Source organism: Staurois parvus, unplaced genomic scaffold, assembly GCF_062004578.1.
Source record: "Staurois parvus isolate SC_StPar_1 unplaced genomic scaffold, SC_StPar_1.0 ptg000829l, whole genome shotgun sequence".
NCBI lineage: Eukaryota > Metazoa > Chordata > Amphibia > Anura > Ranidae > Staurois > Staurois parvus.
The window spans coordinates 1,418,488-1,437,925 of NW_028318625.1; the positions used below are offsets into that span (position 1 = coordinate 1,418,488).

Below are 19,438 nucleotides of genomic sequence, written 5' to 3' on the forward strand. Positions count from 1 at the left end.
CGGCGTCTAGGCCCAGACACTGGAAGGCCGCACATTTGCGTTTGGCCAGCATGAAGAGGTTAAAGACATACAGTAAAGATGAACTTGATTATGCCACCAGGTGCCAACTGTGATTTGTAATCAGCGTGTTACTTTCTCAATCACTCAAAAGTAACTGGGCTAATATAACATAATTCTGCTTTTGCTCAATCAGTATAGGTGATAACGTCAAAAGTATTTTTTTTTCCTTTTTTTTCCTTTTTTTAGAGAGAGGGGCTCTATATTTACTTTTTGGTGACCTGTGTGTTCAAATGCTACCACAGTGCTCCTCCTGCTAGTTTTTAATTCATAGGTTGGGTCAGATACATGGTCCCTCTTCCTCACAGCATGATTCCTCCTGCTGTCTCACATGTCCTGTAGGGAGGAACTACTGCATATGGCAGGGGAGCTGGCATTCTACGCATTTGAAAGTGTGTAATACATGCAGCAGCCAGGGAGCAGCATTGCAACTGCATTTTAACACACAGGCTGCAGGAAAGGGCAGAGCTGCATAGTTTACATGTAATTCTTTCTGTTTTGGTCCGCAGTGACAGGGTTATTTTAACATGTCAAATTGACTAAATTCTGAGATATGTGAATGTATATATCCTTTTTTTATACCCCCAGACCAGCTACCTTATCCCCCTCCACCACCCATTCCCCTGTCCACATGGAACATACAGAATGCAGAGCAACAACTTGTTTTGTACTGACACAAGCAAAAACATCCAAAAAATTTAAATCTCAGAGAAAGCTCCAGACCAATGTCATCAAGTCCAAAGAAGTTGAATAATACATTTGTTAAAATGTCTTTAGGGGGCTCAAAACACTCCCCTTTCAGTAGTGGAAATTCATAATTCTCTCATAATTCATCAATTCATATTTATGTTCATCGATTTATATAAAAGCACAGTTAACCACCTGCCAACCGGGCCAATCATGACACTTCTCTCCTACATGTAAAAAATCTACTTTTTTTTTTTTTTTGCCAGAAAATTACTTAGAACCCCAAACATTCTATACACTTTTAGCAGAGGCCCTATAGAATAAAATGGTGTGTTTTGCAATTTTTTTTATGTCACACCATATTTGTGGAGCATTTTTTCAAACACATAAAAAAAAAAACACTTTAACCACTTGCCTACTGGGCACTTTTACCCCCTTCCTGCCCAGGCCAATTTTCAGCTTTCTTTGCTGTCACACTTTGAATGACAATTGCGTGGTCATGCAACACTGTAACCATATGACATTTTTATCATTTTTTTTTCACACAAATAGAGTTTTCTTTAGGTGATATTTAATCCCCACTGGGTGTTTTATTTTTTGCACTATAAACAGAAACAAAGAAAACCTTTTTTCAAAATTTCTGCTCTTCTTTTTATTATAAAATTTTGCAAACAGGTAATTTTTCTCCTTCACTGATGTTCGTTGAAGCTGCACTGATGGGCTGCACTGATGAGGCGGCACTAATGATGAGCACATATAGGGAGCACTGAAGGGCACCAATAGGTAGCACTGAAGATCACTGACTGGACACATTGACAGGTGAAACTGATGGGCACAGATTGGCATCACTGCTAGGCAGCATTGTTGGGAACTGATGGGCAGCACTGTTGGGCACCTTTTTGGGCTGCACTGATAATCAGTGATTAGATGTCTGCATTGACAGTTACTGGTTACTGGCAGTACTTTCACAGCATGAGGAAAGTACTGCCGATAACTGACAGGGGTATATCCAAAGGACACAGCAATCACAGACCACACCGGGTGCACACAGCTGTCGGGTGCAGTCTGGGAGGACATCATGTATAGCCATTTCCGCTGGTCGGAGCGCTCCCAGGCTCTGTGATCGGATGGGAGAGCCCAGGAGAGGCAGCGGTGGGAGGCAGGGCCATCAGGGGCTGCAAATTTTATTATGGGATGATGCCTATAGCTGCAGGCATCATTCCAATATAGCCGCTGCTAACCAAGGATGCCATATGACGTTCTACGATTGGCAAGTGGTTAAATTATTTGTAATCAAAAATTCATCTAAAAACTATTGGACTATGACAATGTAAAATATTATAATATAAGGACACATATATTGCATAGTAAGCGCAAATTCAAATGCATTAAAAATTACAAGATCATTTTAACAGCCAAATGAAATGCATCAAGCTTATGATCAAGAGTGATATGAGAAACGACTTAAAATGAATTGAAAAAAATTAGAAACCTAATCTAACACTAAAAATCAAATTAGTGTTAAATTAATTAAAGGAGGTCTTCTGTTTAATTATGGTGCTGCCCATCTCCTGGCTTTCTCTTTCCGCAACTTTCTTGATTCTCTGCATGTTTTGCAGCTTCTCCTACGCTGTTTACTTTCAATTTCTAATAACTGTATATCTCATAGTACCTTGCTACCTGCAAGTAGTGATTCCTATGCTGAGTTTGCCTCCTGAAACTCCATCTCTGTAGCTCAGAAGGCAAACTCTGTTAAATGTGTGATACAGCAGTGCCTACTCGGAGCATAGTGAATATAAATAATTCGCATAAAGGTCTGCACACTATTAACTATACCATTCAGCAACCAACAATATATTATTTGTATAGGTGCTTAAATCTTACCACAGTCTGTTAGTACGATAGGTTTATTTTATAGAGTGAGTACACCACATAGCCAAACTGACATCTAACATCAAGCATAATACAGCAAAGATATTCAAGCCACTGCAAGCTGAGCCAGACCGTGATGAAAAGAGAGAGGAGGAGGAAAAACCAATGTTTCCAGAATGTAATAACCCAACTTTCTCGAGAACCTCCTAACTGTATTTCTGAACATCCGCTCCTTTTGTCTTTTAAGTGTAGCTCTCTGTACCTATATGCATGCATGTTTTCTGCTGTGATTCAACAGTGGCTTCGATGTCTTTGCTGTATTATGCTTGATATTAGATGACATACTCAGTTATTTTAAATTATAGAGACAGAATATCAATAAAAAATCCTGAAAAAACACATGATACAAATGTTATAAATGGAGTTGCAGTTCAGTGAGTAAAATAAGTATTTGATACCCAAGCAAAACATGACTTGGTACTTGGTGGAGAAACCCTTGTTGGCAAGCACAGAGGTAAGACATTTATTGTAGTTGGTTACCAGGTTTGCACACATCTCAGGAGGGATTTTGGTCTACTCTGTTTACAGATTTTTTCTAAATCCTTAAGGTTTCTTGGCTATTGCTTGGTAACTCAAAGTTTCAGCTCCCTCCATAAATTTTGTATAGGATTAAGGTCTGGAAACTGGCTAGGCCACTCCATGACCTTAATGTGCTTGCTCTTGAGCCACCCCTTTGTTGCCTTGGCAGTATGTTTTGGGTCATTGTCATGCTGGAGGACCCATCCAAGACCCATCTTTAGTGTTCTGGCTGAGGTTAGAAGGTTCTCATCCAAGACTTTACAATACATGGCCCTGTCAATTGGACCCTCAATGCAGCAATGTCGGTCTGTAGTAGAGAAACCGCTCCAAAGCATAAAGTTTCCACCTCCGTGCTTGACTGTAAGGATGGTGTTCTTTGGGTCATAGCCAGCATTTTTCTTCCTCCAAACACGACGAGTCAAGTTAATGCCAAAGAGCTCAATTTTGTTCTCATCTGAGCACAGCACTTTCTTTTAGTCCTTCTCTGAATCATTTAGATATTCATTGGCTAACTTCAAACTAGCCTGTACATGTGCCTTCTTGAGGAGGGGGACTTTGCAGATACTACAGGATTACTATCCATGGTGGTGTATTCCCGTGTAGTTGTGGGCTGATCCCTCACTTTTCTCATGATCATCCTTACCCCATGAGGCAAAATCTTGCATGGAGCTCCAAACTGAGGGCAATTTGATGGTTATTTTGTATTTCTTCCATTTGCAAATCGCTCCAACAGTTGTCTCCATCTAACCAAGCTTCTTCTTGATCTTGTAGCCCATTTCAGCCTTGTGCAGGTCTAGAATCGTGTCCCTGATGTCCTTTGACAGCTCTTTGGTTTTGCCCATAATGATGGTGAGGTTTGAATGGAAGAAAGAGATTCTGTGGACAGGTGTCTTTTTTTTATATACACATATCGAGTTGTCATTAGGAGCACCTTCTTAAATTGACAGTGTACCACATGAGCTCATAGCTAGTCTGTGGGAGCCAGAATTATTGTTGGTTGGTAGGGGATCAAATGTTTATTTTACTCACTAAACTGCAACTCAATTTATAATATTTGTATATTGTGTTTTTTCTGGATTTTTGGATGATATTCTGTCTCTATCATTTAAAATATTCCTGTGATAAAAATTATAGACTCTTCTTTTCTTTGTAAGGCAAACTTACAAAATCTGCAGGGGATAAATTAATTATTTTCCCCACTGCATATGCCGAATACAAATGAATTGCTAAAGCAGTTTGGCTATATGGTGTGCTTACTCTATAATAAAACATAGTGAATGTGTCACAGAATTTTAAGAAGTAAATGTGTGGGGATCTTCAAAGAGTAAGTTTACAAGCTTCAAGGTCCTTTCAGATTAATAGGAGTAGACTAGCAATAATTAACATTTGATGTGGAAATAATATAATTTTTCATTTTTGCCATAGATACACTTTCAAACTTTTATTATTGGCAGCAGAACCATCTGATCCAAAATTTAAAAAGGTTATATTCTGTCCAGTTTATATGGAGAAACCTTTGTATCAGAGGGTTCTATATAGGGGGATCATGCAACTAAGTATCTCTTTATTCAATGACATTAGATAGAAATGGAATACTGAGGGCTATAACTAAACATCTCAGTGGGAGTATGTATGCTGTATATACTGCTATGCAACATAAGCACAAACAGTGGTAACAAGAATTAGAAGGCAGTTTAGTGGTGAATCTAAAAGGTGATAAATTGAAAGAGAGGATTTGTTGAGGGGGAATAAAAAACCTAAGAAGTGACAAGACAGACTTTGTGTGGATGTAGACTAGGAGTATAAATGAAAAAACTAATAAAGGAAAGAGTAGTGGGTATGTAAATGTGAGTGGGTGGATAGAAAACCATAACTGCTAAAAAAAATTAAATATGGACTAGATGTCTGCAAACTAAATTTGAAAGCAAGATCCAAAATAGATGACTCTTTGCTGATAACAATACAGTACAAACACATAAGGCAGTGGCTAGCGTGTGGTGTGGTGGGGCCAAGATCAACACAGTGATGATGGGCTGAGCTTGGCGCATCACACGGTTTCCTCTTCTCTTTTTTTTTTTTTTTTTTTTTTTTTGTTTGGCTGTACAGCGGCAGTAGATTGCCTTGTGGTGTAAGAAACTATTGTATGCATTACATATTTCAGAGCACCGTGCGTGCAACACAGTGATGTGAACAAGGTACAGAGGAGACAAAGCATTTTGCTTTGTCCATGCGGTGGGACTGCACTGGAATAGCTGCTCAACGCAGTACCACCGCATGTGATGTGAACCTAGTCCTAAAGAGTATTTATAATGTCTTGATTGCATGATTAAGAACATCAGGGGTCAAATGTGTTCAATATATCAAAAATGTTTAGGGCACTTCAATCTTCCTGCGCTTGGGGAGTGGGCCCAACGGCATTACTGGGCTATAGTCAAACACTTGGCCTTTATGGGCTTCACTTGCCTTGCTGCCCTCACAAGACTGGGAAGGTCTAGAAACACTGCAGTAACAAACAGGGGGTGCATTAACCTTTTAAAATTGTGAATTTATTGTAAAAAGGTAAGTATTATACGCACAAAGTCATAAAAAGTGCAAATACATCTCTTTGGTACAGCACAAACAGTCTGCAAAGCACCACAGTGTACAGAATGCGCCAGCCTCTAGATATTCTATCGTTTGTGTACACCTTGATGCTTTACGGACTGTTTGTGCTGTACCAAAGAGATGTATTTGCACTTTTTATGACTTTGTGAGTATAATACTTACCTTTTTGCAATAAATTTACTATTTTAAAGGTTAATGCACTAGGCTGGTGCGCCCCTTTATCGTTATTGCAGTATCAAAAATGTTTTTCATGTTTACACAATTTTGCATGGTAATGCACGATGACGCAGTGCATTGTGTTGCTATTATACGTAAATGGTAACCCGTGGCACCTAGGCAATGCACCCCAAGAGATAGGTTTATGAATTGTAAAGGGCCAGTGTCAAGCTTGATATTTACAGTAAAAATCAAGATTTAATAAGAAAATGCTAGCTAAAGGTATTGCTTATGTGTTGTTTTTTTGTTTTTTTTTTCCAACATACGCTTAATTCCAGTGGTTTGTTGGCATGTTAATTGGCAGCATTGTTTGTAGTTAAACATTTCTGATTATCTGATTATAAATTTAGACGCAATACATTACCTAGGACTTTCTTACCAAGTTGCTTGGCGGTAGTTTGGTAGCCCAGTCTAGCCTTGTGCAAGTCTACAGTCTTGTCCCTGACATCCTTGGACAGCTCTTTGCCATGGTGGAGAGTTTGGAATCTGATTGATTGCTTCTGTGGACAGGTGTCTTTTTTTTATACAGGTAACAAAATGAGATTAGCAGCACCCCCTTTAAGAGACTGCTTCTAATCTCAGCTTGTTACCTGTATGAAAGACACCTGGTAGCCAGAAATCCTGCTGAATGATAGGGGATCAAATACTTATTTCCTTCATGAACATGCAAATCAGTGCATAATTTGTTAGACATGCATTTCTTTTGAATTTTTTTTTTGCTATTCTGTCACTGTGTTACAATACACCAACCATTCGATTTTTAGACTGATCATTTCTTTGTGAGTGTGCAAACATTCAAAATCAGCAGGGGCTTCCTTCACTGTAGTGTACATTAGTTGTGATGATACTGCACCACAGCTGTTTTTCTTTTCGAGTGAAAATGCGAAGAGGAGGATTCTGAGGAGGAGAACGTGGATTTAGAGCGAACTGATAAACTTTCTAAAGTGGATGTTTGGTAAGAAGATAAGTTGGAGGGGTGAGAAGTCATGTATCAATGGTGATTTTCTCACTTGATTCTCACATATACACATCTGAGAAGAATATAAAGGCATACCTCGGTTTCAAAATTTAATTAGTTCTGTGGGACTTTTCGTATAGCGAAAAATTCGTAAACCTTAACGCCATTTCCCATAGAAATGCATTGAAAACCAATTAATCTGTTCCAGCGGTCATAAAATAGTAAGCGCTACTAAAATACTGCATGAGTTATTTTATCAAGCCATACGGTATTTTAGTAGTGACAACCATGTGTTAATGTTTCAGGTGTCAGCGGGGTTCCCCACTGAGAGCTGAATGTAAAAGAAAGAATTGTCAGCAATTAAAATTATTTAAAAAACGGCGTGGGGTCCTCCCTCCCATCCATACTAAGCCCTTCGGGTCTGGTATGGATTCTGCAGGGAACTCCCACAGGAATTTTTTTTTTTTTTTTTAAATGGCGTGGGGGTGCCCCCCCAAAATCCTTACCAGACCCTTATATGACCATGCAGCCTGGCAGGTCAGGAAAGGGGGGGGGGGGCTGTGAGCGAGCTGCCACCCCCCCTGAACCATACCAGGCCACATGCTCTCAACATGGGGGGTGCTTTGAGGCAGGGGGGCTCCCCCCCCCTGAAAGCACCTTGTCCCCATGTTAATGGGGACGAGGGCCTCTTCCCCACAACCCTAGCCGGTGGTTGTGGGGGTCTGCGGGCAGGGGGACTATAGAAATCTGGAAGCCACCTTTAACAAGGGGGCCCCCAGATCCCATCCCCCCTATGTGAATGAGTATGGGGTACATGGTCCTGCTACTCCTTCACAAAAAGTGTAGTATAAAAAAAGACAGGACAGTGTCTTTGACAAGTCCTTTATTAAAAGAAAAAACTAAAAGAATGTCCCCCACAGTATATCCGACGTCAATCACGATGACCGCCGCTGACCCAAAAAAAGAATTAAAAAAAAAAAAAAAAAGGCTCCACTCCCGACCGTCTGCCTTTGAGCTGGCTTGACAGTTTCTAAATATGTAAGGGGCGGGCCACCCAGTGACATCACGCACGTGGCCCCATGTTCTTGTGACCCAGCATGCCTCAGTTGATGATGCCACAAGGGGGTGGGGCCACGTTATGTCACTGGGTGGCCCCGCCCCTTACATATTTAAGAACTGTCAAGCCAGCACAGCAGTCAGACGGCCAGGAGCCAAGTAACGGGAAGGAGCCTTTTTTTTTTTTTCTTCGGGTAGTGGCGGACATCGTGATTGACATTGGATCTACTGCGGGGGACATTCTTTTAGTTTTTTCTTTTAATAAAGGACTTGTCAAAGACCGTGTCCTGTCTTTTTTTCACACTGCACTTTGAGTATGAAGTACATGGTCCCGTAACTCATTCATAAAAAACATTCACATGGTGGGGGCAGGATCTGGGAGCTTCCTTGTTATAGGGGGCTTCCAGATTCCGATAAGCCCCCTGCCCACAGACCCCCATAACCACCGGCCAGGGTTGTGTGGAAGAGGCCCTTGTCCCCATCAAAGCACCCCCCATGTGGAGGGCATGTGGTCTGGTATGGTTCAGGAGGAGGGGGGGGGGGGCGCTCACCTGTCCCCTCCCCTTTCCTGACTTGCTGGGCTGCATGCTTGGATAAGGGTCCGGTATGGATTTTGGGGGGGGCCCACACGCCAAAGGGACCCCCACAACGTTTTATTTATTATGGTGCCAGTTTTTAATTGTAATTACCGGGTTTTTTTTTTTTCTTCACTATAGCTCAGAGATTCAGCTGTCACTGCCCCCCCAGCTAAAAGAGTTTTCCCCAAAGAAACAATGTTTCCTTTTAGTTTCTTAAAAGAAACAAAGTTTCCTTTAACTCTGGGGAAAGTGACATCTAATTCTGTGAGCTATAGTGAAGAAAAAAAGCTGGCAATTGCATTTAAAAATCGACACTGACATAGACTTCGTATTGCAGAAAAAAATTGTAAACCAAGGCATTATTTTCAATGGTTTTTCATTCGTAAACCGAAAATTACGTTAACCGAGGCATTCGTAAACGGAGGTACACCTGTAGTATTTTGTTATGGTAATTTTAAAACTATTGCACTATATGAGTTTTTTATACTTTTGGGAGGATGTACACGTGGTGAGATGAAGATTTTTTTGTAAGATGTGGAAACACTGAAGTGAAAGCACTATGAGAACAAAGGACACTGCTCAAAAAAATGAAAGGAACACTTTGAAAACATCAGATCTAAATGTGGAAAAATATCATGCTGGATATTTATACTGCTATGGACTGGGTAATGTGTTAGGAATGTAAGGATGCCCCATCGTTTGATGAAAATTATCAGTCTTCAGAGGACTGAATTCAAAGACACTCTGAAAATCAAAGTAAAAAAGTGATGCAGCAGGCTAGTCCATTTTGCTGAAATTTCATTGCAGCAACTCAAAATGGTACTCAGTCATTTCTATGGCCCCCACGTGCTTCTATGCATTCCTGACAACGCATGCTCCTAATGAGACAGCGGATGGTGTCCTGGGATATTTCCTCCCAGATCTGGACCAGGGCATCTCTGAGCTCCTGGACAGTCTGAGGTGCATCCTGTCAGCAGCGGATAGACCGAAACATGATAGCCCAGAGGTGTTCTATTGGATTTAGGTCAGGTGAGCATGGGTGCCTTTCAGTGGTATCAATTCCTTCATCCTCCAGGAACTGCCTGCATACTCTCACCACATGAGGCCAGGCATTGTCGTGCACCAGGAGGAACCCTGGACCCACTGCACCAGTGTAGGGTCTGACAATGGGTGCAAGGAGTTCATCTCGATACCTAATGGCAGTCAGGGTGCCATTGTCTAGCCTGTAGAGGTTTGTATATCACTCCATGGATATGCCTCCCCAGACCATCACTGACCCACCACCAAAACAGTCATACTGAACAATGTTACAGGCAGCATAACCTTCTCCAGACCCTTTCACGTCTGTCACGTGCTCAGGGTGAACCTGCTCTCATCTGTGAAAAGCACAGGGTGTCAGTGGCAGACCTGCTAATTTTGGTGTTCAATGGCAAATGCCAATTGAGCTCTGATGCTGGGCAGTGAGCACAGGGCCTAATAGAGGATGTTGAGCCCTCAGCTCAGGCCACCCTTATGAAGTTTGTCTCTGACCAAACAATCAGAAACATTCACACCAGTGGCCTGCTGGAAGTCATTTTGTAGGGCTCTGGCAGTGCTCACCCTGTTGTTCATGGGTTAAGGACCTTCTTTGGCCCTGTACAGCTCTCCTAAAGTACCTGCCTGTCCCCTGGAATCTCCTCCATGCTCTTGAGAGTGTGCTGGGAGACACAGGAAATCTGGCAATGGCACATATTGATGTGCCATCCTGGAGGAGTTGGACTGTCTGTGCAACCTCTGTAGGGTCCAGGTATCGCCTCATTCTACCAGTAGCGACACTGACCCTAGCCAAATGCAAAACTAGTGAAAAACAATCAAAAGATGAGTAGGGAAAAAAATGTCACCTGTAAAACCATTCCTGTTTTGGGGGTAGTGTCATTGTTGCCCATCCAGTGCACCTGTCGATAATTTCATTAACACCAAGGCAGATGAAACTGATTAACCACCCCCTCTGCTGCTTAATGACCAGATCAATATCCTAGGAGTTTAATTGATTCTATACTCTGATGTATAATGTTAATTTAATTTTTTTAAACTGTGTATTTTGATATACGTATGTGAGTCAGACAATGCAGTAGGAGTCTGGGGAAATGAGTGGCAGAAGAGTACATACTTTCGACAGTTAACGTATTCCTTAAGCGCTGGACAGTTGCTTTTTTATTGAACTTTGATACGCCATGGCTGTTGGTGTTTTGTTTAGCGACTGGGGTTGGTATATCCGCTAAAGGAAATTATTTTTATTGTAAGCACACATAACCTGCTTCTGTATCCCGATATGATTTTACCTGTTTATTCCAGAATTTTGATGCGACTTTCTGATGACTTTTTGCTGGTTACAACCAATTTAGAACAAGCGAGGAACTTTGTACGGTATGTAATTTTAGTACATTATTGGTCTATTTATTTTTTCCTGAGGCCTTTAAACTTCCAATTTTATATAATGCATACAGTATATTTCTACACAGATTTTTCCTGGCACTATCTAAGCATTATGACAAGCTCAGTCTGCAGGCTTATCAGTTCCATATATTTGAAAGTATTGTCTGGATTAAGAGCTTTGTCTCTTATCTAGTTTTTGCCAACATAGCACATAATTTTGCAAGGAATGCCACCAATTTCAGAATTGCAAGAAAGTAGTTAAAATAAATTCTTCAGCATTTTGGTTGAGGTGATTGTAGCCGTATTAGTGCATTTGCGACAGAAAAAATTGAGTGCTGTCCATGATACTTTTTTTATTTGCACTAACATACAATTTTGAGGACAAGCTTTCGGGAATGTCCCCTTCTTCAAGGTCTAAGCAGTACTACTCAGAGTTTTAGCAGAATGTTAGAAGAGATGAAAGCTCTTCTAACATTCTGCTAAACCTTTGTGAGTAGTACTGCTTAGACCTTGAAGAAGGGGACTTTCCCCGAAAGCTTGTCCTCAAAATTGTATGTTAGTGCAAATAAAAAAAAGTATCACGGGCAGTACTCAATTGTTTCTGTCAGCATTTTGGAAAATCTTTCTGGCTGTTGTGGAAATCTTTTTCTACTATGGTGGGCAAACCATTTTGGGCATGTACCAGAGATTCTCCAGTGATTCTTTACTGCGATCCTGTGTATGTGCAGTATTTCATAAGCCGGGATTGTGGTCCTGGTGCTGACAGCAGAACAGCTTTCCACACTCTTCTGGCATTCATATGGCTGGGCAAATGTAAAGCCACTGCCGAGAAACCACATCACATAGCACTTCTGGTAACTTTCCTGCAAGTGCACTGTGATACTGTGTCACTATCATAGTCATATGTGCGATCATATGGCTTGATATAGTTGAGGCTTTACTGGGAACTACTAACACAAAAAAGGAACACAGCAATCTTGGTGGGTTCCAGCTGCAAGGAACAAGCCCAGACTGGGATTCCCAAGAAAAATGCAGCAAAATTAATGTCCAAAGGAAAAAACTGATCGTTCGAAAAGTGGGGAAACAAGTAAGTGATAGTGTTGCTGTGCTGTCAGAAGGATTAAAATAATATTGTTTTTTTTTTTTTTTCTTTTGAATGGAATTTTATTTATCAGCACAAATGTTATCACAGTATAAAGCAAAGAGTGGGGAGAAGAAGCAGACAGGATCTCTTTCAATATGGAGAAGGCAGGCCATATGTATACAGTACTTATACTTGCTGCTAGTGGCTGAGGCAAGTTTATGTAAAGTGATCCAGTGGCTGTGTGGGGCATGCTATTCTGATGTGTGACAGGTTTGAGGCACATCCAACTGAGAGAGAGGGAGCTAGAGCTATCCATCTATCCACGCGGGATCGTTCATTCTAAAGTGCTACTAGATCTCTTGAGATGTGGGGTCTAAAAGTTTGGTAAGCTGCTTTATACTGTATGTTTAAGGTGGCTGGTGCACATTTAGTGTGAAGAGCTTGCATATGAGTTTGAATTTGACTTTTCATTGGACTCTGATTTGCTCATATGATTTATGCACTCTTTATGAATTTATGATATCACAACATTTGATGTTGGATATTTGATGTGTGAATATCAGCGAGTGCTGCAGTCACAATTAATTTAGATATAATTTTGAAAATATTTGTCATTGCACTTATATTTTCTATTGCATCTGATTATTTTCGAGCGCAGATTACCTTTTATCACAACTTCTTTGTGTCTCCAGGGTGATTAAACCTTCAGATTTTTTCATTATGAAAGGAAAACTGGCCCAAAGTAGTGGAACATAATGTTTTTTAAATTGAGCTGTATATTTCTTTCTATTTTCATAAATTACTACCGAAGAACAACCCAAAATAAATTCTCCTTCTCCTAACAATTGCAGCAATACCACCTGTTTATGTTCGTTGTTTGTACCCGTAGTAGGGCCCAGAAGCAATAGTGTACTTTTTTTTATCCTACCCAAAACACACTGACACACTAAGTAATGCTTTTTAAAGAAAAAATGCCCAAAATATACTGACCCTAACCATTGATCCCGACCTTTGACCTTAACACGAATCCTGGCCCTGACCTACAGCAAACCTTGATCTAGCTAATTTTTTTCTTTATTTTCAAATGTATTTCTGTTTTTGTCTTATTTATATCTTCATCTCCTGCAAGGAAAGAGATACAATGTATCTTCCTCTCAGAAGAGGAATTACAGTTGTGTTCAAAATAATAGCAGTGTGTTGAAAAAAGTGAATAAAGCTCAAAATCCTTCTAATAGCTTTTATTTCCATCCACACAAATGCATTGGGAACACAACACATTCTATTCCAAATCACAACATGAAGAAAAATATATCAAATTTGTGTTGTTCCTCTAAAAAAAAGTTGACGAAAAGGGAATATTAGACTGTTCAAAAAAAATAGCAGTGTTTGTTTTCTTTACAAACTCAAACATTCACTATATAAACTGAAAAATGTTTGAAGATTTTGCTTTCCTTTGAATCACTTAATGAATATTTGGTTGTAGTCGCACTGTTTCTGAGAACTGCTGTACATCTGTGTTGCATGGAGTCAACCAACTTCTGGCACCTGTGATCAGGTATTCCAGCCCAGGATGATTGGACTACATTCCACAGTTCTTCTCTATTTCTTGGTTTTGCCTCAGAAACTGCATTTTTGATGTCACCCCACAAGTTTTCTATTGGATTAAGATCCAGGGATTGGGCTGGCCACTCCATAACGTCCATCTTGTTGGTCTGGAACCAAGATGTTGCACGTTTACTGGTGTGTTTGGGGTCGTTGTCTTGTTGGAACACCCATTTCAAGGGCATTTCCTCTTCAGCATAAGGCAGCATGACCTCTTCAAGTATTCTGATGTAATCAAACTGATCCATGATCCCTGGTATGCGATAAATAGGCCCAACACTGTAGTATGAGAAACATCCCCATATCATGATGCTTGCACAACCATGCTTCACTGTCTTCACAGTGTACTGTGGCTTGAATTCAGTGTTTGGGGGTCGTCTGACAAACTGTCTCCGGCCACTATCAGTCCACAAAATTTCTCTGTAGGCCAGTCAATGTGCTCTTTGGCAAATTGTAACCTCTTCAGCACATGTCTTTTTTTCAACAGTGGGACTTTGCGGGGGCTTCTTGCAGATAGCTTGGCTTCACATAGGCGTCTTCTAATTGTAACAGTACTCACAGGGAACTTTAGACCTTCTTTGATCTTCCTGGAGCTGATTGTTGGCTGAGTCCTTGCCATTTTGGCTATTCTATCCATTCGAATGGTAGTTTTTCACTCTCTTCTGCGTCTTTCAGGTTTTGGTTGCCATTTTAAAGCATTTGCGATCATTTTTGCTGAGCAGCCTATCATTTTCTGCCCTTCTTTATGTTTTCCTTTCTCCAATCAACTTTTTATTCAAGGTACGCTGATCTTCTTAACAATGTCTGGAACGACCCATGTTCCTCAGAATTTCAGAGAGAAATGCACTGTAACCAGCATGTACCACATTTGCTGCCTTCCTTCCTTAAATAAGGGCAATAATTGCCACCTGTTTTTCAAAGAATGAATGACCTCACTAATAGAACTCCACACTGCTATTATTTTGAACATGCCCCTTTCAATTAGTGATTCAATTACACAGAATCAGCAGCATGTATGTCATGACTGTTGGATTTCTATTACTCTACTACACCTGCTAGTAAATTATTTGCCATGTAGAAATATCATTTCTACCAAAAACAGTGATTGATCCGGTTAGTGATGTCTGACTGCTATTATTTTGAACACAACTATAAACATAGACTTGGGCTGCACAGGGTCCGATCACTGTGATGACCAGTCAGAGGCTTTCACAGTGATCAGGTGACCTGGAACATGGTCCCGATCGCTAGTACAAGACTCCGGGCTCCCGGCAAGAGCCTGGTACCTGTACACAAAGACAGGTACGCAGATATGTGGCCCTATGAATAAAGGCCCATTTCAGTGAGGCCGCATATCTGTGTACTGTTGGCAGTAAGAAGGTAAGCTACTAGAATTAGTAAATAGATAGGAATGTATATTATACTTTTTTTTTTTTTTTTTTTAAACTTTTTTTTTACATTTGTTCAGTTGCTTCTTTGTTTCCGGCCTAGTTTAAAATTTTATGTCATGCATCCCAGGAGTTTGCATGGGCATTTTTTTCTTTCATCTGAAGGAGGAGAGAATGGCCTTTCTCAACTAAGCACGCCCTCTTGCCTGCATGCTTGAGCTAAGGGCAGATGGATTCCAGGAAGTAAATGCTACATGAAAAATCTGCCCTTACTGAAGATGGCCGAGGCAATAAATACTAGGGGCATGTTTTGCAAAGTGATTTCCCAACAAAATAAAGCATGTTGACATAAATGGATGGGTGAGTTTGCTTTGAATAGAAAAAATAGCTTACTAGCATTTTTTCAGTTTGTGGTTTTCAGTTTATTTCTGTGTTCACACCCGGTCCATTATACAGAATACTCAAAGGATTTTAATTGGTTTATTCTGGGGTCAATTAATTTTTGCTGATACAACTATTTCCTGTATGATAGTAAATTCTATCTCCAGATGCTTGGTGGCTCTGTGAAATTTGCTTCCATATATGCCAAACTGTTTATGGGCATTGTTTGGAGATGTGAACCCATATAGGAATAAGATCAAACAATTCTATTGTTCCACCAATGATTTGATCTTTTTGGACCATGAGTAGAAAATGTTTATTTCAGGTACTTTTTTATATAGTGCCATCAATTTACAGAGTCTTTTACACAAACACACACATATATTACACACACACTATATTGCCAAAAGTATTAGGACACCCCTCCAAATCATTGGATTCAAGTATTCCAATCACCTCCATTGCCACAGGTGTATAAAATCAAGCACCTTGGCATGCAGACTGCTTCTACAAACATTTGTGAAAGAATGGGTCGATCTCAGGAGCTCAGTTATTTCAAGCATGGTACCATGATAGCTGGCAACCTGTGCAATAATTCCACCCGTGTAATTTCCTTGGTACTAAATATTCCACAGTCAACTTTTAGTGGTATTATAACAAAATGGAAGCAATTGGGAACAGCAACTCTGCCACGAAGGGGTAGGCCACGTAAAATGACAGAGTAGGATCAGGGCATGCTGAAGCGCACAGTGTGCAGAAGTCACCAACTGTCTGCAGAGTCAATAGCTAAAGACCTCCAAACTTCATGTGGCTTTCAGATTAGAACAAAAACAGTGCATAGAGAGCTTCATGGAATGGGTTTCCATGGCTGAGCAGCTGCATCCAAGCCTTACATCACCAAGTGCAATGCAAAGCATCGGATGCAGTGGTGTAAAGCACGCCGCCACTGGACTCTAGAACAGTAGAAACCTGTTCTCTGGAGTGACCAATCACGTTTCTCTGTCTGGCAATCCGTTGGACGTTTCTTGGTTTGGCAGTTGCCAGTAGAACGGTACTTGCCTGACTGCATTGTGCCAGTTGTTAAGTTTGGTGGAGGGCAGATTATGGTGTGGGGTTGTTTTTCAGGGGTTGGCTTGGCCCTTAGATCCAGTGAAAGGAACTCTTAAGGCGTCAACATGCCAAGACATTTGGGACAATTTCTTACTCCCAACTTTGTGGGAACAGTTTGGGGATGGCCCCTTCATGTTCCGACATGACTGTGCACCAGTGCACAAAGCAAGGTCCATGAAGACATGGATGAATGAGTTTGGGGTGGAGGAACGTGACTGGCCTGCGCAGAGTCCTGACCTCAACCCGATAGAACACCTTTGGGATTAATTAGAGCAGAGACTGCGAACCAGGCCTTCTCATCCGATATCAGTAGAGGATATGTATAGGGCGCATCAATGGAGGAGGCTGTGGACCGAGAGATGTCAGCCGGGGATGGAGGAGACACTGGACTACAGGCACCGGTCAGCACTTCTAGGAGTTGAAGCAAACTCTGTATGTGGAAGAGGATAGAACAGGAAGGCGCTTCTAAGTGCAGTATATCTAGAAGAATATTTAATAATACGGTTAGAAACACTTACAAACTTATAGTTAAAACAGGTTCAATAAAATCATCAGACTGAAGAGGCTCAATCCACCATGCGAGAACCCACTGTGCCGGCCAGCAGCTGCAGAGGCAGATGAGGATCAGATGTCAAAGATGGCCACTGCAAGTTTCGGGATCGCTGGAGCGCATGCTGTCCAGAAGAACGCAACCAGAAGTGACATGGGTTAGGAATGGGCGTGGACCAGTGATGCATTTCGGAGCATACGCAGAGGTCCTTCTTCAAGACCGATGCCAAAGAGTGATGAGAGCCAATAAATAGGGAGAAGGGGGTGGGGAGGGGGGCCGGCCTGAGGAGACGGAAGTGCATGCCCTCCGAAGCCCAAACAATCGAGGCCAAGGGAGAAACGGACTAATAAAAAATGAAGAGGAGGGCAAAAAATAAAAGATGTATAAAAGTCATGGTGTACAACAATAAAATATAGTCTTAAAACAGGGGGGGGGGGGGTATCTGGAGAAAATCAAGAATAACAGATACAAGTAGCAATCAGGAAGGGGATGGAACCAGGAAAAATGGGGGGGGGGGTATAATTCTATAGAATGGTGTGAATCTCAAGGTCCTCATTCAGACCTCTAGGTGATGAGAACATCCAGAGTATAAATCCAATATGTTTCCCTATGACATAAACGCTGGAATCTCTCAGCTTTAGGGAGGTCGGTGGGCATGGTCTCAATGACCCAAACTTTTAGTCCCATGGTGGATTTACTGTGCTGTTCAAAAAAATGTCAGGGGACGCTATGTTTGTCAATACCGTCTTCAATGAGGTGGCGATGCTCCCCATAATTCCAGTTTGGTGATTATTACCTTCAAACTCAAGGCACAGTTATGGGTGCCAACTTCGCCCCCTCATATGCAAACCTAACCATGGGATACTGGGAGTTTACACATTTGGAACAACAATCCACGTTCCTCTCACATTGTTTATTATGGCAGGTACATTGATGACGTCATCATCATTTTGGATGGTGATATCGACAGTTTCCAACAGTTTGTTACCCACTGTAACGCCAACAACATGGGTTTAACATTAACCTCTGTGATAGACCAAAACACTCTAGCTTTCCTTGACCTGCTCATGTGTCATGAAGATGACCGTATTTTTCCGTGTCCTCAGGCCGCCCCCTCCCCACCCCTTCTTCCTAGTTATTCGGATCCTATCACTTGTTTGGCATCGGTCTTGAAGAAGGAGCTCTGTGCATGCTCCAAAACACGTCACCGTTCCACGCCCGTTCCTAACCCACTTCACTTCCGGTTTGGTCTTCTGGACAGCGTGCGTTCCAGCGATCCCAGAACTTACGGTGGCCATCTTGGACATCTGATGCTCAGCTCCCCCTGCAGCTGCTGGCCGGCAGAGTGGGTTCTCGCATGATGGATTGAGCCTCTGCACTGACGATTTTATTGATCCTGTTTTAACTACGAGTTTAAGTGTTTCTAACTGTCGTTATTAAAGATTCTTCTGGATATACTGCACTTAGAAGCACCTTCCTGTTCTAGCCTCATCCGACATCAGTGCCTGACCTCACAAATGCGCTTCTGGAAGAATGGTCAAACATTCCTATAGACACCCTCCTAAACCTTGTGGAGAGCTTTACCAAAAGAGTTGAAACTGTTGTACCTGCAAAGGGTGGCCCAATGCCGTATTGAACCCTACTGACTAAGACTGGGATGCCATTAAAGTTCATGGGCGTGTAAAGGCAGGCATCCCAATACTTATATAGTGTATATTTTACATTCACATCAGTCCCTGCCCTTGAGGAGCTTACGATCTAAGGTTCCTAATTCACATTCATACATACTAAGGCCAAATTAGACCATTTACCAGCATGTCTCTGGACTGTAGGAGGAAACTGGAGTATCCTGAGGAAATCCACACAGGCACAGGGAGACCATGCAAACTCTAGGCAGGTAGTGTCGTGGTTGGGATTCGAACCAATGACCCTAGTTCTGCTAGGCAATCACTTTGCTGGGCACAGAAGTGTTTTGGGATACTTGCACAAAAATGTGTACAATATGCTCTTTACAAGAATAGAGCAGAGCAGAAAAATTAACTCTTCATATATCACTTTGGTAGATTCAATAGAGGATCACAGAATCCAAGTTCCAGCATACTGCTAGCCTACTTGCAGTAATGTCCTTCTGTGGGCCAATAGTTGCCTCTCAGCATATGTCACGAGGGCTATACCAAAAGGTCAATTTACACAACTAAGGTGCAATTGCTCTTTGTTAGAGGGCTGACTTAGAAGCACAAGTGATGGAAGAGGAATTCTTGAAACAAGACTATAAGAAAAACATCATTAAACAAGCCCAAT

At 41.5% G+C, this 19,438-nt stretch overlaps 1 protein-coding gene across 1 annotated transcript in view; it reads left to right on the plus strand.

The window, feature by feature from the left end:
* TERT (telomerase reverse transcriptase) overlaps positions 1-19,438 on the plus strand; it is a 192,456-nt gene that overhangs the window by 107,107 nt on the left and 65,911 nt on the right. Inside the window, exon 10 of the mRNA XM_089655257.1 lies at positions 10,942-11,013. Within this exon, the coding sequence (XP_089511383.1) occupies positions 10,942-11,013 (72 nt within the window). The remainder of the gene's footprint in view (positions 1-10,941; positions 11,014-19,438) is intronic.